This window comes from Dermacentor silvarum, chromosome 1 (genome assembly GCF_013339745.2).
Source record: "Dermacentor silvarum isolate Dsil-2018 chromosome 1, BIME_Dsil_1.4, whole genome shotgun sequence".
In the NCBI taxonomy this organism is placed as follows: Eukaryota; Metazoa; Arthropoda; class Arachnida; order Ixodida; family Ixodidae; genus Dermacentor; species Dermacentor silvarum.
Window position 1 is genome coordinate 78,184,134 of NC_051154.1, and position 20,217 is coordinate 78,204,350.

A 20,217-nucleotide genomic window follows, 5' to 3' on the forward strand; every position below is an offset into this window, starting at 1 on the left:
GCAATGTTGGTTTATGTAGTCTCCACGAAATCATAATTTAGGCGTGATACTTCTGATTGAAAGGACCGCTTCGGTGCTTCCTACAGTCATTACGCGATGCCACGTTGCAGCCTATCAGTAAATCTTCAGTCACGCGAGGTTTTTTTTTTTTTTTTTCATATTCTCGCTGAAGATTGTGCGATAATTGATCTCGTCCGCTTCACAAACCACCGCAGGCCGGCCTTATACTTTTCACCGTAGCTGCCTTTCCGTAATCTAAGGTCATGTATTTCTTTTTAATGTGGTCAAATATTTTGTTTTGACTTACAATAATTTAATTAGGTTTTAATTACATAATAAGTTTTAATTAACCTTCTACTAAGTTCCTCCGAGGACTGTATTGGGTGTAAACTGAATTTTTTATTGAAATGTTCTTACGGAGATTTTTAAACAGATTAACCACCGTGATTTAATCGAACATCTTTTATTTAGTATGCCTATTGGACGCCTGTTGACTAAGTCAAAAGAACCTTGTAGGCTAGCCTCACTCTAAAAAAAAAAGAGCCGCACTTGCTCTGTTTAGGGAAAAACACCGATGTCCCGTATATTCGACATTATTCGGTGTAATTTTCCTAGTGTCACTGAAACCAAAGAATTTTTTTTTTAACTCGGAAGCCTGCTTTTTTTAAGATTCACATTATGAGCCGTCCCCGGGTCACAATAGCGCTTTCACATACAAACACATCTTACACCAAACAGAGCCCCTACACCCTACAGAGAACAGACACGCACGACACATTCGCACACAAACACTTCTCGCGCTGCCTACACCGAAGTCCTTACAACCGACTTACATAGCCATTGTTTCGACCTACAAGGTAGTGCCAGTGGGGGCATCACTTTTCTATGCAAATAAACAATAAATCTTTATGGCATGTTTGTATGTTTATAATAATCTAATAGGCAACTCAAGAAAAAAATGCTGTTAATATAAAACCTCATTGTAATGAATGCCTTTCGATTAGCGATTAGCCGACGAACGAATCGAATACCTTTCGATTTTCACGTTTTGAGTGTGTTCAATGAACTGGCCAATGAAATGTGTATCGAGTGTGGGTTAACTGACGCTATTTTAACTATAGTCAATGAAATGTGTATCCAGTGCGAGTCAACTGTCGCTTATCTATAGTCAATTAAATGTGCATCGAGTATGAGTCAATTGAAGCTTTCTTAACTTTAGGTAAATAAATTCGTATTGAGTGCGAGCCAATTGACGCTCTCCTAACTGTAGTCAGTTAAATCTCTATGGAGCGTACTCATTAGAAATTGACGTTGAATTGATCTTATATTGACTCAAAATGAACTCGATAAGCGGTCAATTGTGTTAGATGCTAGCTTGCATGTGGGCGTAATTCACAGCCTCCGTCAAACTATTCGAGCACACAGAAGCGTTGAAGGGACGAACGCGGTGTTAGCTACTTCTATGCGTAAAGAAATTCACCTATGCTCATCAAGCTTATAGCTGCAGTTACAATCATTTTGCCTCCCCCCCCCCCTTCCTCCCTCCTTTCTTAAACCACTTTTCTTTGTCTTTGTTATTTCAGAAAGCACATACGCCTTGCTGAAGCACCAGATCGAGACGCTCAAGCTTCGTGTGAACGTGGTTTGGATCGGCAAGCATTTAGACACCTATGTCAATAAGCTTCTAGAGCGCAAACAGCCGGTGATATTTTTCAACTGGAGGCCCAGTTCCTTGACGTTCAGCAACCACGATCTCGCGCGCATCGCTTTTCCTCATTGCGAGGACCGTGCCCTGCAGGGAAATCTCGACACGTCAAACTGTCTCTTCGAAGTCAACAACATGGAACGGGCAAGTTTTCCTGAATGTGATCAACGGCAACTTTCAGAAAAGAACACGTCTGAAAAATATAAGCGTATACACATGATTGTCTCATTAACATTCAGTGCAAACTCTGGTGAACGACAAGCGAAACATGCAAAACCAAAAAGCAATATCTCTAAGAAAACATCGGAAAGCAATAAAAGAAATCAAATAAATAAAATCAATAACAGCGGTGTTAGTGAAGTAACTACTATTTATATTTAAATTCAGTATTTGGGAAAGAATGCTTTCGGATATCGAAACCAGTATACCGGGTGTCCCAACAATCATGCACCATGATTTAAAAATATGCAAATGCCACGTAGCTGGACAGAGGCAAGGTAATGTTGTTTGCCGTCGCTTGGAGCAACTCAGATTATTTTTTGCATTCCGCGTAATTACATAATTAGTGTCTTAATTTGTTAATCAGCTTCTCAAATATTATAATTCGATGAAAAGTGTCAATGAGAAAATTGTAGAGCAACATGAAAAACTCCCGATGCAGCTTTCTGTTGCTCAATACGTGCTGCATAAAAGTGTTTTTCCGAGTGTGAACGAAGCCCACGAATACACGCAAAATTGCCGCGCGACTGGCCACTCGAGGCACTTTGCGTATATTTGCGGTATTCGCGTGTTGGCATAATTTGCTTCAATATAGCCACACGCTGGGGCGGTGCTTTGGCGTTGTGCTACTGAGCACGAGGTCGCGGGTTCGGTGGCAGCATTCCGATGGGAGTGGAATGCAAAAAGACGATCGTGTACCGTGCTTTGGTTCCTCAGGTGGTCAAAGTTTGGGGAGCAAAACAGATTTTGTGGATCTTTGAAGTGGTGCTAGTCTCAGGATTTCTGCTAAGCAGACTTGGTCTCACTTTTACTCGGCTTCAATTTCTCCATTTATTTTTTTTTCAATCAAAAAATGACCTTTATTTAAACAATTCAAGGAATGCGTACAAAAATAGTCGGACTAATAGCCTATGTGGCTAGTACCTGGTCCAATACAGAAATAACATATATAGGTAAACCACGTACATATTTGCTTTCCGTAGTAAATAAATTGACCAAAATGTCAATTTTGCCGCTTTGAATGTTATAAAACAGCCGCCACTTGCATAGGTCTCACTTCATGTAGGTTTCAGTATACATACTTGCCTCATATATTCGGCCCTAAGCGATTATTCTAAAATTTTGCATGTCATTCTATGTAGATTCGAACACGAATCAAGTAAAAAATGCGGTCTGATTCGCAAGCTCGAATATGCCTACGCCCCTCGAATAACATTTTATATATATATATATATATATATATATATATATATATATATATATATATATATATATATCGTGGGTACAGGTCGTGCGCTAGTTATTTCTTGCCCATGCCACCGCTGTCCTTCGGCGAGGACGTGCCGGCAGGAACAATTGCATAACAGACTGGAGATCCGAGAGGCGTTCAATAAAGATTTCCCCTGACCCACTTTCTCTTGGCTGAGGAGCGCGAAAGCTGTCATATTTGTTTCCCGTTCTTTACATAGCTGCTACCGCGAGCCACGCGCTTCTGCCATTATCTTACGCAGCTGTGGATACCACAAAAGTCCTCAAGTTGGCCTTGGGGTCATGACTTGATTTCGGCGATGAGCGTTTCATCATCAGGAAACTGTCTGCTTTTCAAAAAATGACTTCAAATATAGAAAGAGGTGGACATTTGAGGACTCAGTGTCGAGGAAGTACTAGGGATTACGAAGAATTTAATATCCAGAGGACCGTGCTTCCATTTGAGCAACATGCGAGTTGCGAACAGGAGCATTGTCTTGCAAGAGCAGGGGTGGTATTCTGTAAGTCCAATTAGTGGACTGTCCATTTCGGCTGTCGCTGATTGGTTGCTGCTTCACGTGCAGGAAGGAGACTGGCTGGCACTTTCCTGCACGTGAAGCAGCAGCCAATCAGCGACAGCCGAAATGGACAGTCCACTAATTGGACTCTTACAGAATACCGCCCCAGGACGCCTTTTCACAGCATGCCACGCCTGCTGATTTCGATGGTTTCCCAAAATTTTGTCAACAAATTAGCATAACAGGTCCCCGTTACGGTGGCACGTTTCGGCAGGAATTCTGTCATCACCCCTCTTGCGGATCTCAAAAAACTGTTCGCATCACCTTCCTGGCTGCAAATTACACACATGTCTTTTTAAGGGGACGGCGATTGGTAGTGCTTCCGGTGTTTAGACTGGAATTTACTTTCTAATTCGCAACAAACTCGTGTTTCGTCCAGCGTAATCAATAATACAAAAAGTAATCTTGGTTTTTTAAGGCCCGTAACCAAAACTTCATGGCTGCAGGTCACTCGGTCCTCCTTGTGAAAAGCAGAAAGCAAGCGAGGAACCCGATGCCCCAACACCTTTCGTGTGTTCAGATGTTCCCGAGTAATATTTCCTGTAGACCCTACGCTGAAATTAAACTTTTCAGCTAGTTCTTGAATCGTTCTGCAGTGATCTTCCGAATGACCGTCTCCACTTTTATAACAATGTCCCCATCAATGGCTCAATGAGGTCAACCTGGAGTCGGTGCCGTTTCGACCAAGTTCCGTCCATATTTTAACTGCCGAAGCCAGTATTTAACGACGTCATACGACGGGGCATCTGTCCCATACCACGTCGTTATTTCATTTGGTGGGGTGTGTTGCCGTTGAAATTCAGAAAGTTATTCACTGACCTCTGGCTCTATGATCCCACCTTCCTCAGACTTCAGACGGTGAAACAACAATAGCTCTTAGGAAAGGGCTGAATATTTTTCTCTGGCCTATAGAGATGCGCGTTTAGAATTGTGTGAAATTTCTTTAATGCTCACCAAAGTGATGTGGGCCAAGGGAAACCTTTATTGATTAATCCTCGTAATCGCAGCCCTCCTTCTCATCCACAAACCCGAAACCGTACGAAATAGCCTCCCTGCCTATACCACTGCCGTTTCGGACGGCATCTAGCCGAACAGGCGAGCAGCGCTCAACCGCGGTGCGCTTCGTGCAGGTAGCGTGGTCGAAGCTGAAGGACACCGCGCCAGACGTTTATCAGCTGGTGGAGAAGATGACCTTCACACAGCAGGAGTACGAAAAGCTTCTCAACTTTTACCAGAGCAAGAGGCCGCAGCAGAAGAGCTTCCACCAGATTGCGTGCCACTTTCTACTCGATAACGAGGTCCTACTGCACCAGTTCTCGGTACGGGTCGCCGACAAGCCCATGCTCCATATCGGTGGTATCTTTCCCATGTCCGGCATCTACAATCGCGTGGGTGGCGTGCTTACAGGTTAGTTCCTTGACCATTTCCACAAATTAGATTCTATAACTTGCCATATGCAAATCGCAAATTGTCATACGTGTATGTAAATGTCAGTCTATCGCATAATGTTTGTGAAGCTGTTTCGCCACCTAAAGCCACAGCAGCGATTGAAAGCGGTGGGTGCACAGTAGCCAACGCAAAACAAGGAAATGAATGTAGAATTACAACAATACTGATTGCACGAGTCGTGGGCATATAATGCTTGCTATTGGGGAGCGGAACCGGCGACGCGCGTTGTCGAATAGCAACAGTTGTCGTTACAGCTGAAGTCAGCTGTAACGAATCAATTGCTCAAACTCCTAAAGTTCTTATCGACAGCCCCTCCTGACAAATTTTGGTTGGATGGTATATGCCCATGCTTGACGCACTTGGGCAGTCGAGGCCGCGCTCAGTGCGCCTTCGATGCCGGCCAGGACTGTAAACTCAAAAGTTCGCACCCTTTGGGGATTAGCTTGCCCCTACAATCTAAGAGAACTTTGTACCCTTTGGGACTTACCTTGTCCCTGCAATTAATCTAAGAAACGTTTGCACCCTTTGGGGCTTACTTGTCTCTACATTTTAAGAATTAGTTTGCACTCGGCAATCAATCATAGCTAGCGGCGCGACCACGCTCTTCGGGAATATAATTCTCTGCTGCAGCATCGCTGCTGAGCATTATGAGCAAATTTGCATTTTGTGCACTCAGTGCTCTCTCTCTTCCTGTTTTCCTCTTTTTATTCCCCTTTCTCTTACCCCCAGTGTAGGGTAGCAAACCGGGCGCTCGTCTGGTTGACCTCCCTGCCTCTCCTTTCCTTGCTTTCTCTCTCTCTCTCTCTCTTTCTTTATTCCTTTATAAATTCTTGCAAAGCACTTCGGAATTCCTGCAGCGGTCGCTGGTATGCAGCGGTGGACATCAAAACGACTAAGGGAGTGATCCCCATAACAGCCGTCGTAAAAAAAAAATTATCAGTTGTGACTCTGTGCTTTGCCCATACTGGTGGTCTCTGCGCGTGCAGCACCTACATTCACGTTTGTTCCAACTTCAAATGGCAGTGTGTGGCCACGCCTTACTACATGTTTGTATCGCTTGTGCGTTTCGTTGCAGCGGCACGCATGGCTATGGATAGCATTAATCGAAACGAGAATATTCTCAAGGACTTCAAACTTGTGATCCTCGAAGAGGATGGTCAGTGTGCGCAGGACGTGGTCATGAAGCGCTACATCAACTACGTCACCAACTCCACCTACAAGACCTTGATCGGCATCTTGGGTAAGCTTTGCTTGCAGTATAATGCTAGCAGATAGCCTCACTTGCAGGACGCATTGTGGGCATGCGCGACGTGTTGCTGACGGCTGGGATCTGACTTAACTTGCCTCACCATGCGCCCAGTCAGCGCCCTTCCTTTCCGCCATCAATCTTTCATCTGTATCATACCGTAGGTTCATTTACGTTTTCCGGGCCTCGGCAAGGCCAACTACGTCCACATTCAGTGCTGGCTGCGTACTTTTATTATATTAGCGTTCAGCTTCGAAAGAGAAAACTCACTTCATACAGTCGTGCAAAGTTCGTTCCTGACGCATATAATTCTGTTTGATATCGAGGGGCCGAGTTCACAAAGTTCGTACGAACAGTTCCCGGACTCCTTCGACACTGACGCTGTGACTTCATATTGCAATCAGCTGCACGCTGAACGTGAGGCCAGCGTCGACTCTGTAGCCGTGCAGCCGAAACTCTAAAACCGTTATCTATCTTCTCAGAGACCGTGCCCTGCCTTGGGAGCTAGGACTGAACGGAGACGGTCCATTTCTCTAGGCCGTCTCCACAACCTCTTCACTTTCAGAATAGACCGATACTTTTTCTCACGAACCACTTTATCGCATGCTCTTGTTTCATGACTACAATCACAGATTTGTGTTCCTGCGTTGTAACATCAGCGGCTTCTTGTATTTATGTACACGGGACGCCCTGGCATCGATCACTTACGTTTAACTGTTCGTGCTTATCCTTTCATTGAAAATGTGGCAGGTTAGGCTTTCACTCTTGGTACCATCGGAACTGCCGTGCTCTTTTCAGGGCCTGCCTGCACCGAGACGCTGGAGCCGATCGTGGGCGTGGCGCAGCACTACAACACGCCCATCATTAGCTACAGCGCCGAAGGGGCCCTCTTCTCCAAGCGCGAAAAGTACCCCTACTTCTTCCGCACGATCCCTGAGAACCATATCTACAGGTGCGTGAATCACATGCGAGCGTGTGCCTCGAGGCGGCGGCCGTGCCGAGTGGCAGTTACGGAAATTAAGAAATTGCTAGGTGCTATTTTACAGGCTACCGAACGTGGTTTCTCGCCTTTCTAGAGCTGGCAAACGTGCTCGCGATAGACCGCTGTTCACTTCCCGCCTTTCTGTGCATACTCGCGTTTCTCCCTCCAAGCTGCCAAACGTTTAAGCAACTCTCACCCTATAATGGGCCCCGCAGTGTGCCATGTGCCATCTATATGTGCCCGATTCCTGCTGGAAATTTGAAAACCCTCACCTAAACAACTTATTCAAGACACTGAAGTCTAACGGTAAACTGTATGTGCCAAACAGGAAAGGTGAGCGAGGGATATAGGAGTGGTTAGTATACGGGCGCACACCTGCGAGCCTTGGTGTTGCTGGAAATAAGAGCGCCTGCGTGCGCGACCCGCGCTTTAAGTACGTTTGTGCAACTAATTGTCTCATAACTTCGGATAAGAGAAACCTTCAGTACCTTATGTGCTGAAACCGCCGGGCCGCGCATTACACTCTAGCTGCGTAAGACACGGGTTTAGCGTTCTGTCTCCAGCAAGGCTCTGAACAGGGCGAGTCACCGTTTTGGCCCATTCAATGGACAGTAAGTGAAAAAAAATAAGAGAGTGCGGGAAAAAACTGAGAAAGGTGGAACCAACGCCTTCAGAAGGCATTCGCATTTCGCACTTGCTGCTTCCGCGAGGTTATTTACTGACCGTGCCATTTTACAGCGTCCTCGTGTTGTACGCAGGTTTGTGTACCTAAAGCTGCTACAAGCTCTGCAGTGGCGGCGCCTGGCAGCGCTCACCGAGGACGGCCACAAGTACAGCGAGTACCTGAACCTGTTGCACGACGACATGCAAAAGCTGGGCCTCAACTTCGTCACCAACCGCAAGTTTCCCCACGACCACGGCACGCACAATGGCACGCACAGGTCTCAAGACATGTCCCAGTACCTGGCCGACCTCAAAACCCGCAATGCGCGCATCATCATCGGCGGCTTCGATGAAGACGCCGCCCGCGCCATCATGTGCGAGGCCTACAGGCAGGTACGCGGCAACTCCCGGTGAGCGCAGCTCCCTGATGGCTGTTTCAACGGTGCAGCCCGAGAACGAACCGCGGGTCAACGAGAACACGTTGGTGCCTCGAGTCTGACCTTACTTTGACTTGCACGTAGCACTCGGTCATGCACTATTGTTTTGAAGAGCACCTGAATTACCACAACTGTAGAACTGCATTTTATTCTCGACTGGCACTCTTAGGGCACTCTTAATGCAACGTTTTCCCGCAACAATTTTCCAAAATGCTCAGTAATAGCCTATCTAACAAAACTACGCCGTGCATGTGCCTCTCCCCCTCTGTGTGCGATATCCTTGAATCGGCTCGCATTTAACCTTCACAGACCTCTGAAAGAGGCGAGCCTGTGTTAGTGTGCTACGTCACGACTGTGTGCCCTTGCCTTATTTTTTTATTTTTTTTATGGAAAAGGGGGGAGGTAGGGCGCATATGTTTGATTACGGGAAACAGTGCGTAAAATTAGGAGACAAGAAAGAAATACTGTCCAGTCTTTCTTACTTGTCTCGTTATTTATCGCGCTGTTTCTCGGAGTGAAGCCATATACCAACAAGCTCAAGTTCAGATCCCTTTAACACATATGATGTTCTGCTACGCTGCGAGTCTACAGTCCTAGCCACGACGGTTCCGCATCTCTCGCTCCACCGGCATCGCCAAAATTGCTGTAGAGTTTAGGGCGACCAGTGGCAGCGCACTCCGCTACAAATGTCTCGGCCACCAAAGACGCCGCGTGTGGCGACTATTTGCGCGACCGCGGCCGACGCCACTGTCATAGAGCGTGCGCGCGCTTTTGCTTGAATTTATGGATTCCTTGTAACGCATATGTCTATCGACGATACTTGGCCTAGATTTGAATGAGTACGCACTGTTTTTGTTCACTCGAAATGCCCAAGCCTGTTTAACGTAGCTTTTAGGACTTGAAAACCAGCATGAATGTGCTTCTGTCATAAGGCGATGGCCGTTAAGTCTAGTTACCATGTGTTACTCTGGAGACGATTTGCGCTTTGGAACCACCCATTCTACCTTCTTGACACTGAATCGTTCTTTCGCGTTCTGTGTTGTCAATGCGTAGGATTTTCGCCGTCAGTACTTGCATTGGCAATAGAAGCATGCTTGCCTTAGCACGTGTCTTGCATTTGGCAGGGCATGACGGGAAGAGACGGTTACCAGTGGTTTCTACCGACGTGGCTGAGCCAGCAAGAACAGCGCCATCGGGAGTGGTATAACACCGAGTACTACAATCAGCACTTCAACGAAAGCGTGAACTGCACTGTTGGTGAGATGAAGGTGGCCATCGACGGTTACATGAGCCTGCACCCAAAGGCGTATGCTGACGACAACGCCACCATGCAAGACAACAAGACTGTCGCTTTCTGGAAGGCGACTTACAAGCAGATTGCTACAGGTCAGGTAGGAACACGGCGCTATCTGTACCGCTGCGCTGGGTTTCATAACGCACCTCGAGTTAGCGAGAAGGATTGTAATCTTCTGCATCACCGAACGCGCCCATGGGTGCGGAACGGAAGGGGAAGCTTTGTCACGTTGTCGGCAATCGTAGGTACAAGTTGAACATGAGTTTGAACTACAGCGCATAGCCTGTACTTATCAATCTCATAAATGTAACTGTGCGGTGCGGTTCAAACTCAATCTCGTCGACCTCGCTTATTCGGGAAGGAGATAACCACTATCACTGCATTCCAGACGCAGGGGTTTTTCGTTCACTATTAATTGTTCTGCTGGCCTAGTCCTATGGGTCTTTATACAGGTCTGTAAAGTCTGCCTATGGTCCGAAAATGGCACCTGAACAACGGTGAGCAGGAGTGTGAGTATAGATAGTGGGGCAGGCAGGATACAGAGGAAATTGAAAGTGGCAACATTATTAACGGTTGCAATGAAGGCTGCAGTGCGCATTGTCACGTGTCCGAGCGGTGCCATGAAATGGTGGAGGGCGTAAGTTCGCAGCACGCGGTGTTGTACAAAGAAGTGCTTGGCCAGACGCGGCCGATGAAATGCACTAAGGACGTAGAAGCTCCAGCGCATAACATTCGACGTAATAATCATTCGGGTGTTCATTCTAAACCAGGAGCAGGAGGAGGAAAGAAAGAGGACAAAACAAACGACCGCACAGAGAAACTACAAGAAAATGCTAGCACTACCTGCTATAATTACCACACCATATAGTGTATGGCCGTCACTGCTCTGTTATTAATAATGGCTCAGTACCACATAGCTCAGTTCACTGTACATTTAGACGTGTCACTGGAAAAATAGTATATGTATACAATGCGACTAAAGCACAACGCAGCAGGGCACTTAGCCGTGTGCGCCTCTTTTCGCTTTTCTGGCGATTTAGGCCACCATCGAGTTCTGGCCATCAGCTCGTCGAAGTAGGCTGAATATGATCTCCTACTATACATTCATAAATTCATGAGAGCAAGCTGGCCTCCTCCACATTCATGTACCCATCCCTTCGAGCCCTTCCACCTGCCTTCCTACCCCGGCCTCTGATATCGCTCCTCTGAAACAAAAGCAGCTGACACACGTATTGATACCTTATATAAATGACGATAGTGTCACGTAGTAGTGACGGCGAAGAATACGGCAGCAAAACTCCTAATGATGTAACTTAACTTTTTATTGGGCGAGCCCACAATAGCAAGTGACACTCAAAGCACGACGATAGCGTCGAGCACAGTCGTCGATCGTCGAAATCTGATCAGCGGGTCAAGCGCGTCGGCTTTTATACATTACCCGTCGAAGGTTCCATTGTAATCGCTGGTGCCCGCATGGTTCGTCCGTCTGTCCCCTGTACGCAGAAAATATCATAATCAGCGATGCCCTGAGCGTCGTCGTCGTCTTCCACAGCTGGCTCGTTGGCGCCCCTCGGCGCAACCATGCGAACGCGCTCGTGCCACTGCTCGTCGTCTTCTTCCACACTTGCTTCGTTGCCGCTCATCATTCCAGCGTACAATTTCACTTCTATCGTCGTAATGGGGAGACCGCGTCTACGGGGGTATGAGCCATTGCCTAAGGGGGTATGAGCCATTCATTGTCTTACGTGACGGACTGATTTGATTTCGAAGCGATCTAATTTTGAACAATCGCAAGCGGCAATGCCACAACGGCGGACTGCGGGCATATACCGTCAGTGACGTCGTTTTCTCCGTCCCAGCCGAACGTGTTTGTAACCTCACTAGGAAACACAAAGACGTAACCAACAATTGAGAAATACTTTAATGTACCGTCGGGATTAACCCAGTGATAAATACCGGAGCCGCACGTTTCAGCTTCTCTGGTTAACCATCTGTACGGAGTGCTTGGGCGGTGATTATTTCATGTTGCTCTCCAATTTTCTCAATGACCATTTTCATGTAATTATAATATTTGAGAAGTTGATTAATTAATTGAGACTAAATATGTAATTAGGCGGAATGCAGCAAATAACCTGAGTATCTCCAAGCGACGGCAAACATTACCTTGGTTCTGGCCAGCTGCCGAGCATTTGCATATTTCAAATGTTTTGCCCAAGTGAGACACCCTGTATAGACAGGGCGCCACCACTGAAGAAGCGCGAGAAGGAAGACTTTTAATAGAATCGCTTCCAGGTTCCGGAAATGAATTCGGAGCTCTCCACTGTGGCGTCCTATAGTCATAGGACGTGGATGAGACGCAACTCTCCCCTTCCCCAACTTGACAATGCGTGTCCGATATTCGTAGAAGTGTTTAGGATACCATACGTATATAGCAGTGATACTGACGTACTAGGCTTCGCAGCATTCCTATATGCCGAGCAGTGTTGCTTATCGACTGTTTCTCTTCTGTCCAGGGCAGAGAAGACAGTGACTACGGGGGCTACGCGTACGATGCGGTGTGGGTGTTTGCCCTGGCTGTTGATGCGCTGTTCAAGAAGAACCACAGCTACACGTCCTCCATTCATGAAGACTCAACGTTTAAGTGAGTCTCATCTCGCCATTCGCGAGCTGCTGTGCATCTATTAGTGACGCATACCGTATTTATTCGAATCTAATCTTCTTTTCTTTCCCCAAGGTATAGGAGAGGGTGCTTAGTATATTCGAGGCAAATAAAACATTGCCGTGAATATTTTTTTTTCTTCTTGCTATTTCGTGCTCAGAATGGCAAGGAGGTGCAACTTGGACTCGAAAAAAATGCGACATTTGCTAGGAATTAAAAGACGAGATTCAATCGCTATTTCTGTTTCTACGCGATGCAAAAATGGCCGATAATTTTTAAACAGGACTCCTCCTTCCCTACCCAATGCCCTGATGAATACTTCCCTGGGGGTGGAAAATGCTTTTATTATTATTATTATTATTATTATTATTATTATTATTATTATTATTATTATTATTATTATTATTATTATTATCTGATTTAAAGAAACGTTTCTACAACGAGTGAAAGGAAAAAAGAAAGCAGCATTACAAGTGTTGGGTGCTTGCGTCTTTTCTTTCCCTCCGTTCAACAAACGTTTGTCCTGCTTCATTTTGCTCGCCTGTGTCGCCCGTATACGTAGCGCTTTTAAATGCGTGGCACGATTCGCTAAGCCGAATAACTTTAATTTCCAGCATATAGCCCATCGCAGTAGTTGAGTGAATTGCGTTGTGCTAGAACAATGAACATTGTCACCTCTGGCTACCTACATGCTCTTTGCCTTTTTCTAGTGCAGCTGTTTTTCATTAGTTTTTTTTTTAATAGCTTCATTACACTGTCAGTAGCAATATCTGGATCGTAGCTGCTCCTGCACCGGCTGCCCACGTGATGTTGACTGCCTATGCTTCTAACTGCACTTCTTTTCCGGAGTAAAATCGACATATGACGGCGCAAGACACGGCTAATTGGAGATCGCTGGGAAAGGCCTTCGTCCTACAGTGGACATAAAAATAGGCTAATGATGATTCCGATACCCGCCGTGGTTGCTCAGTGGCTATGGTGTTGGGCTGCTGAGCACGAGGTCGCGGGATCGAATCCCGGCCACGGCGGCCGCATTTCGATGGGGGCGAAATGCGAAAACACCCGTGTACTTAGATTAGGTGCACGTTAAAGAACCCCAGGTGGTCCAAATTTCCGGAGTCCCCCACTACGGCGTGCCTCATAATCAGAACTGGTTTTGGCACGTAAAACCCCATAATCTAATGATGATTCCGATGACTATGTGAAAGGGGCCCAAGCCAGCAGAGAAATGCACTCTTTGTCCTGCGAGTATAATAGGACGTAGAGCATTCTTCTGAGTGAAACACTCATCGAGCTTTGTTGTTATATTTCCCTTTGTCCGCGGTGTGTAAAAAAGCATATACGAAGCCTTGTGCTCCAGTGACAAGGAGTTCTCGGAACCTGCAAGTGGCGCGCAGTCTTGAGTGGTGAGCGGGGCAAGCTACAAGTTATCGGGTGGGCGTGGCTGCAGGGAACTGATCCGGCTGATCAACGCAACCGACTTCCACGGCGTGACAGGCCACGTCCGCTTCTATCGCTCGAGTCGGCTGACAGATGTCATCATCCGGCAGTGGGTGAACGGCAGCCAGCACCACGTGGGCACGTACAGCCCTGGCGTCGGTGACGAGGGCGACCGGCTGGCTCTAGGGCCGACGGAATCGCTGAGCGCCATCCACTGGCCCGCCGGCCGAAATCAGGGCGACGGCGGTGAAGACCCTGTGCTATGCCCACTCGAAGGGCTGCGCCGTCTGCTCAACACCAGCTGTGACTTGGCCATTGTTGTCGCCAACGTCATCGGGCTGAGTCTGTTCGCGTTGCTCATGATCGGTGGTTGCGTCGTCTTCAAGAGAAGGTAAGCGCTCCTCTTCGCCTCGCTTAAATTGCGTCCCATTCGTCTTCGTGAAGAACCGCTAGTTGGGAGAGTTGTATTCCGTTCATTATTATAAGAGATCGAACTGGACGCCACGAATGAAAAAAAAAGTAAGAATGACGACGGAAGCGTACTTGTCATCCTTACTAATCGTCTCGGAAATCCTCCAGGTCCAGTTGTATCACGGTTGTGCTATGGGCTTGTTGATACGCCCTGGGAGTGTTAGCCGGGTGGTCAAAAAGATGTTCTACATTCGCCGACATGGCCGGGAAGGGGCGCTGGCTAACACTCGCACGGCTAATATTTTATACAAACAGAAATACCCAAGAAAGTAGACGAAAGGATTGCCGCCGCTGTAGCTTAACTGGTCAAGCACCGCATGCGGAGAATGTGGATTCGGCTTCCACGTGCGGCAAGTTGTCTTTTCGACCACCTCCATTTTCCTTTTCCTTATCAATTCTAAATCGCAATCAAACATCTCAGTTATTTTCCCCTATGCTTTCTCTGGCTTCATTGTCTGTTTTCTTGATATAATTTTGCATTTACATAGCGCCGTGGCATTGGTGCTCAAATGTTTTTTTTTTAGCATAATAAGCATGTCACTGCACGTTGAACTGTTTTGAATTACGCTAGGTAAATATAACGAACTAACTTTCAACTTTCCTGTATTGCGTAACTACTTTGATAACTTCTGGGACAGGGGCCCAAGCGTGTTGATATCGCGGAGCCTTCACGTGATGATCATCGTGATTTTTCGCTACGTTATAACTGCCCCCAGAAATGTGTCGTGATAAACGCAATTGCGCAGGAAAGCTTTTATCACTCCCCGACGTACCCATTCTTCGACTGCTCGGTTGTTGCAGGTACGAAGAAAAAGTAAAGCAAACAGAGGCGCGCATGCGAGAGCTGGGACTACTGACGTCGAACCACCTGCCGTCCCTGGACGGGTGGGAAATGCCACGGGACCACATAGTGATCAACCGCAAGTTGGGTGAAGGCGCCTTCGGCACTGTGTACGGTGGGGAGGCGCTAGTGACAGACCAATGCTGGCAAGCCGTGGCTGTCAAGACGCTTAAGGTCGGTGCCATCATCGAAGAGAAGGTATGACACTTCCTTTTCAGAAGGTTCACTTTCTGCATGGTCCCGTTGCATGCGCTTCTTTCTGCACGTACCGCTCACTTCACTGTCGTGCTTCGTCCGCTGTAGCAATCACTTCGTGCAAACTGCAAAGCCGCGCGCTACTCGCAGCTGGACTTCCTGAGCGAGGCGGAGATGATGAAGCGTTTCGACCACAAGAACATCGTGCGGCTGCTGGGCGTGTGCACGACGGGCGAGCCCGTGTACACGGTAATGGAGTTCATGCTGTATGGCGACCTGAAGACGTACCTGCTTGCCCGCCGTCACTTGGTTAAGGAGAACGAGCGCCACAAGTCCGAGGAAGTGTCAGACCGCTGCCTGACGGCCATGGCTCTGGACGTGGCGCGCGGGTTGAGCTACCTTGCCGACCTGAAGTACGTACACCGCGACTTGGCCTGCCGCAACTGCCTCGTCAACGCCGGCCGCACTGTCAAGATTGGCGACTTCGGCATGTGCCGACCTATGTACGACTCGGATTACTACCGCTTCAACAAGCGCGGGATGCTTCCCGTGCGGTGGATGGCACCCGAGAGCCTCAACGACGGCATCTTCACTACCATGTCTGACGTCTGGAGCTACGGCGTGCTTCTTTACGAGATCATCACGTTTGCCAGTTTCCCGTACCAGGGACTCTCTAACAACCAGGTCCTCGAGTACGTCAAGGGGTACAACACCCTACCCGTGCCCAACGGCTGCAAGCCTGAGCTGTAAGCTGAGTGCATCGCCCCGAGCGCTTTTCCCTGCAGCACGCTTCGATATTTGCACAGTTCAAAATTTCGAGGCCGGTGAGCAAGTTAAGGAAAGCTTAATTAACTGATCTAAGTTTGCTTCAAACAAACATTTGCACATTGGTTACCTGTTACGGTTTCACCTATAGACGTGAAATCCTGCCGCACACGACTGATCTGCTAAACTGCACCGCTGGCTGGCACTGCATGCACAACCATGCTGAGATAGCCAGCATGTCGTATAATGATCTCTGCTCCACCAGGCTTGTTAGTAGCCCAGCTTTATTGCTAAACGATACATACATATTTGAGACAAAGCATGCTGCTAATTTTTGGTAAACTTCTGCCGTCCAGAGTCTGGACGAATTGTGTGTGTTGCGTGCGCCGCTCAGTGCGCGCACGGCCCGCACGCAGGGAGGCGCTTCTGCTGCGCTGCTGGGCGCGCAGCCCGTCGCAGAGGCCCACGGCGTGCGAGATCGTCGAGATCCTGGCTAACGACAGCAAGCTCATCTCCCCTTGCCTGGACCTGCCTCCCGCCAGCGTCCAGGTGGAGGGCACCGACTCGCTCGAGCTGACCGCCATCGGCGACCGCGGCCGCCTGCACTCCATCTCGTCGCTGGCCCGGCGCGTGGAGTCCGTGGAACGGTCTGCTGCCGTGGTGGTGGGCCAGCAGCCGCAACAGCCGGGTTCCCCAGTTCCACCGCCGCGCAACCAGTACGTCACTCTCCGCCAGCTCAGTCGCACCAGCAGGCTGGAAGCCGTCGGCTGCAACATGACGCCGCTGTGAGCCTCGTCTTCTAAAGACGGGAGCCGTCTCTCTTAATTTTTTTTTTTTTCAATTGTGCTGCGCGTCAGTGTTATGCGCGTGTAGTGAATCCTGTGGATGCCTGAACCCGCAGGGCAGCGTTCTTTTTTTCCTTACAGCCCGGCGTATCTTATCCATCCTGAACTGCGCCCTAGCGTTGCCAACCACCAGCAAACGCATGAGCCGCCCAAGACGATATCTCCGCTGCTGGGAAGCTTGCGGAAAACACCGAGGTTCTTGTACTCGTCGCGCCTGGCAACCACGACGCTGACCTAGCGGCTTCCCGTTCCGGCGGCACAGCAGTCAGGGGTGCACGTGCGCGACCACGCCGCCTGTTCCGAGCTCTGCCGCACTACTGCGCCTATGGACGCATGCCAGTGGCAGGAACCCGTCGCGTGGCCGCATCGGTTGGCGACGGTGCGCTCTAGTCCTACATCGCGATGTGCGAGAACATGATCACCCATTACGTGTGCGTGCGCGGTTTTCCAAGTGTGCGAACTGAACCAAGCAACAGAACCAGGCGCACACGCATGCACCTATTGTACAGCAGTCGCAGTCACCGTCCATTTTTCGTTTTGAACCCCGCAGCGTCTGGGGTCCGGTTTTAGCTGAGCGCACCACGAATAGTCCCGACTCACCTGTCGGCGTGCCTTCGACTTCTGTGGTGCTCAGGCTCGGTCACCCGGATGCTGCGTTAATTTATTACTTTTGTGCATACTTTGTTCGCTCCTGCTCAGAGACGAAAGTACACATCCCTCTACGGTAGAATACGTGGAAATAAGTTTGTTTGTTTTTTGTATTTTTCTTTCTTTTTTTTTGTTCCATAACGTTATAAAAAATGTAATTATTTCTGTTGTACATATTATACCTTCATGCAGTGTGTGCTCTCGTTGAGCGTGAAATGTTTGAAGGAACTGTTATTCCGCATTGCTTCACTTGTGAAATAAATTACGCTCATACTACTGAGAATGTGGATTTATAGTTGGAATGCGCTTTTATCAAGCGTAAGTTTGTTGAGTTCCCTTTCAAGTGGTCAAGGAACATTACGCACACTTTCTTACGGGATGCCTCCAAGATACATTCAATAAACGTTCGAGCCCTTTGCAGATATTAATATGGTCACAGGCCCCATTTGTTCATTCCTTTCCTTCATTTTTGTGTCATTGTTTGTAAACCAGGAGCTCGCAAAATTTTCTGCCGGGAACAGTTCCCTTGCGAGTAAAATATTCCTCATTTGGAAATGTTGGTAATCCTCAAATAAAGCAAGACACGAAACTGGTATTGCATTTTTTTTTCTTTTCTTTTTTCATGTTGTGCTGTGCCGAATCAGTGCCGCTTTTTGTAAGAGGTGAGGTAGGGTATCTCAATGTGAGTAGCTGGCACATGCCGTTGTCGGCTTTCTCAAGCTGAGGGCGTTGTTGCAGTTTGAAGTAGAGGTCTGATGGGAAACGAAAGGCAGCATTACAGGCTTATCATTTACATATTTGCGAGAGTTGACTGGAGGAGCACACCGATGTCTGTAGAGCTTTCTTCTTTGGAAGCATTGTACTTCCCTGGGTCTCTAGACAAGGGAACCTGGCGATGTCGTGTGTAGAGGTAGGTCCCCGCCTCCTATGGCGCACTCTCGCCGACCCAGCCTTCGAGGATGAAGAGCAGTATAGCATCACGCACGGCCGTCCCAGTGTGCAAAGCGTAGAGGGCAATGCAGGAGACGCCTCACCTCTTGGCGCTCCTGGACCCCGATGAAAAGGGTGCCGGACGCTCTTCTCAAGATGGGACATCTGTTATGTCCGACAGGAAAAAAAATTCAGTAATGGCGAGGCCTGTGCCACTATAGGTGTAATGGTCAGAACCAGAGTTGCGGAGTGCCAACTCCTGAGTTGGAATGATTTTAAACACCCGTTTTTAAACACCGAGAAATTTAAACACCATTTTTAAATACCCGGAATGGAATGTGAGCAGAATGGTGGCACCAGTCGGACAGGTGGAATCGGAATGGCATGGGGGCCAAAGATTCCCAAATGAATCGAGTTGGAATGGAATGGGCATCTAGTCCTGGAGCGCTAAATGTCGATTTTATGCAAGACTACAAAACTACAAAACTGGCAAATGGCAAATTTAGACTTAAATAGACTTGGCTAATATATTGTATTTCTTCCAACCGGTTCCTTCAGTATCCACCTTAAGGGTACTACTTCTGTTGCCTTTATTATAAACAACACGGTATTCTGCGTGTACATTCTATACTTCTGAAGACCCGGTAACCTTCCTGCGTTAAAAGGAAGTGCGTTTAAAGAGAGCAACTAGTAGTCAAGAATTAATTTGGTTTAGTAAGAGCCCGCATGACCTACGACACAAGAATTAAGGAAAAAAACGACGTTGCGAATGGTTGCACTGTGCGAGAGTCCATGGTAATTTCGAACGTGCGTGGTGTTTTTTTTTTTTTTTTTGTCGAGTATTCAGACCCGCCGTGGTTGCTCAGTGGCTATGGTGTTCGGCTGCTGAGCACAAGGTCGCGGGATCGTATCCCGGCCACGGCGGCCGCATTTCGATGGGGGCGAAATGCGAAAACACCCGTGTACTTAAATTTAGGTGCACGTTAAAGAACCCCAGGTGGTCCAAATTTCCGGAGTCCCCCACTACGGCGTGCCTCATAATCATAACGTGGTTTTGGCACGTAAAACCCCATAATTTTTTTTCGAGTATTCAGACCGCGCAATAACAGGAGGTCAGAGAGAGGAAGAGATAAAAACTTGAATGGTACAAAATCGCACTGGGACGCTCCCTTTCGGGAGGCCACGGTCGTGGGTGGAGCCCTCAGTCCACAACCCCATGAGCCGTAGCCGCCCGGAGCGCTCTCTTGACCAGATCAAGCTGATCCACGCAGTCGACGCTGGACAGCAAAGCTTCCCACTGTTGTGCGGTCGGGTGTGTGTTACGAAGTATTGATTTTGTTAATTTGCATGCTCATGTGGCACGGTAGGGTGTGGCCGGTGCGTTGCAATCGGGACAAGTGTATGGATATTGCGAAGGATACATCGAGTGATATAGCGTGCGATGTGGCAATGTGTTTGTTGGTAATTGCCTCCACGACACTGCCTCGTCGCGCGTGAGTGATGCGTGGAGCGGGGGGAATTTCTGTCTTTGAAGTATGAATTGTTTCAGGATGGCGTGAAACTGTTTGGAGATGGGTCCTAGTCATTCTCCTTCACGATCGT

At 48.1% G+C, this 20,217-nt stretch overlaps 1 protein-coding gene across 5 annotated transcripts in view; it reads left to right on the forward strand.

The window, feature by feature from the left end:
- Positions 1 to 18,123, forward strand: part of LOC119431076 (uncharacterized) — a 140,921-nt gene extending 122,798 nt beyond the window's left edge. For 3 of the 5 annotated variants that reach the window (XM_049670144.1, XM_049670139.1, XM_049670138.1), the window contains exons 6-17: positions 1,584 to 1,853; positions 4,885 to 5,157; positions 6,275 to 6,439; positions 7,244 to 7,397; positions 8,186 to 8,483; positions 9,652 to 9,918; positions 12,335 to 12,462; positions 13,931 to 14,311; positions 15,193 to 15,430; positions 15,536 to 16,173; positions 16,609 to 16,977; positions 17,119 to 18,123. In XM_049670144.1, coding sequence (XP_049526101.1) covers positions 1,584 to 1,853; positions 4,885 to 5,157; positions 6,275 to 6,439; positions 7,244 to 7,397; positions 8,186 to 8,483; positions 9,652 to 9,918; positions 12,335 to 12,462; positions 13,931 to 14,311; positions 15,193 to 15,430; positions 15,536 to 16,173; positions 16,609 to 16,977; positions 17,119 to 17,275 — 3,338 coding nt within the window. In that variant the 3' untranslated portion in view covers positions 17,276 to 18,123. The remainder of the gene's footprint in view (positions 1 to 1,583; positions 1,854 to 4,884; positions 5,158 to 6,274; positions 6,440 to 7,243; positions 7,398 to 8,185; positions 8,484 to 9,651; positions 9,919 to 12,334; positions 12,463 to 13,930; positions 14,312 to 15,192; positions 15,431 to 15,535; positions 16,174 to 16,608; positions 16,978 to 17,118) is intronic. The other 2 variants (XM_049670150.1, XM_049670148.1) reach the window with 2 other exon arrangements.
- The last annotated feature ends 2,094 nt before the right edge of the window (positions 18,124 to 20,217 follow it).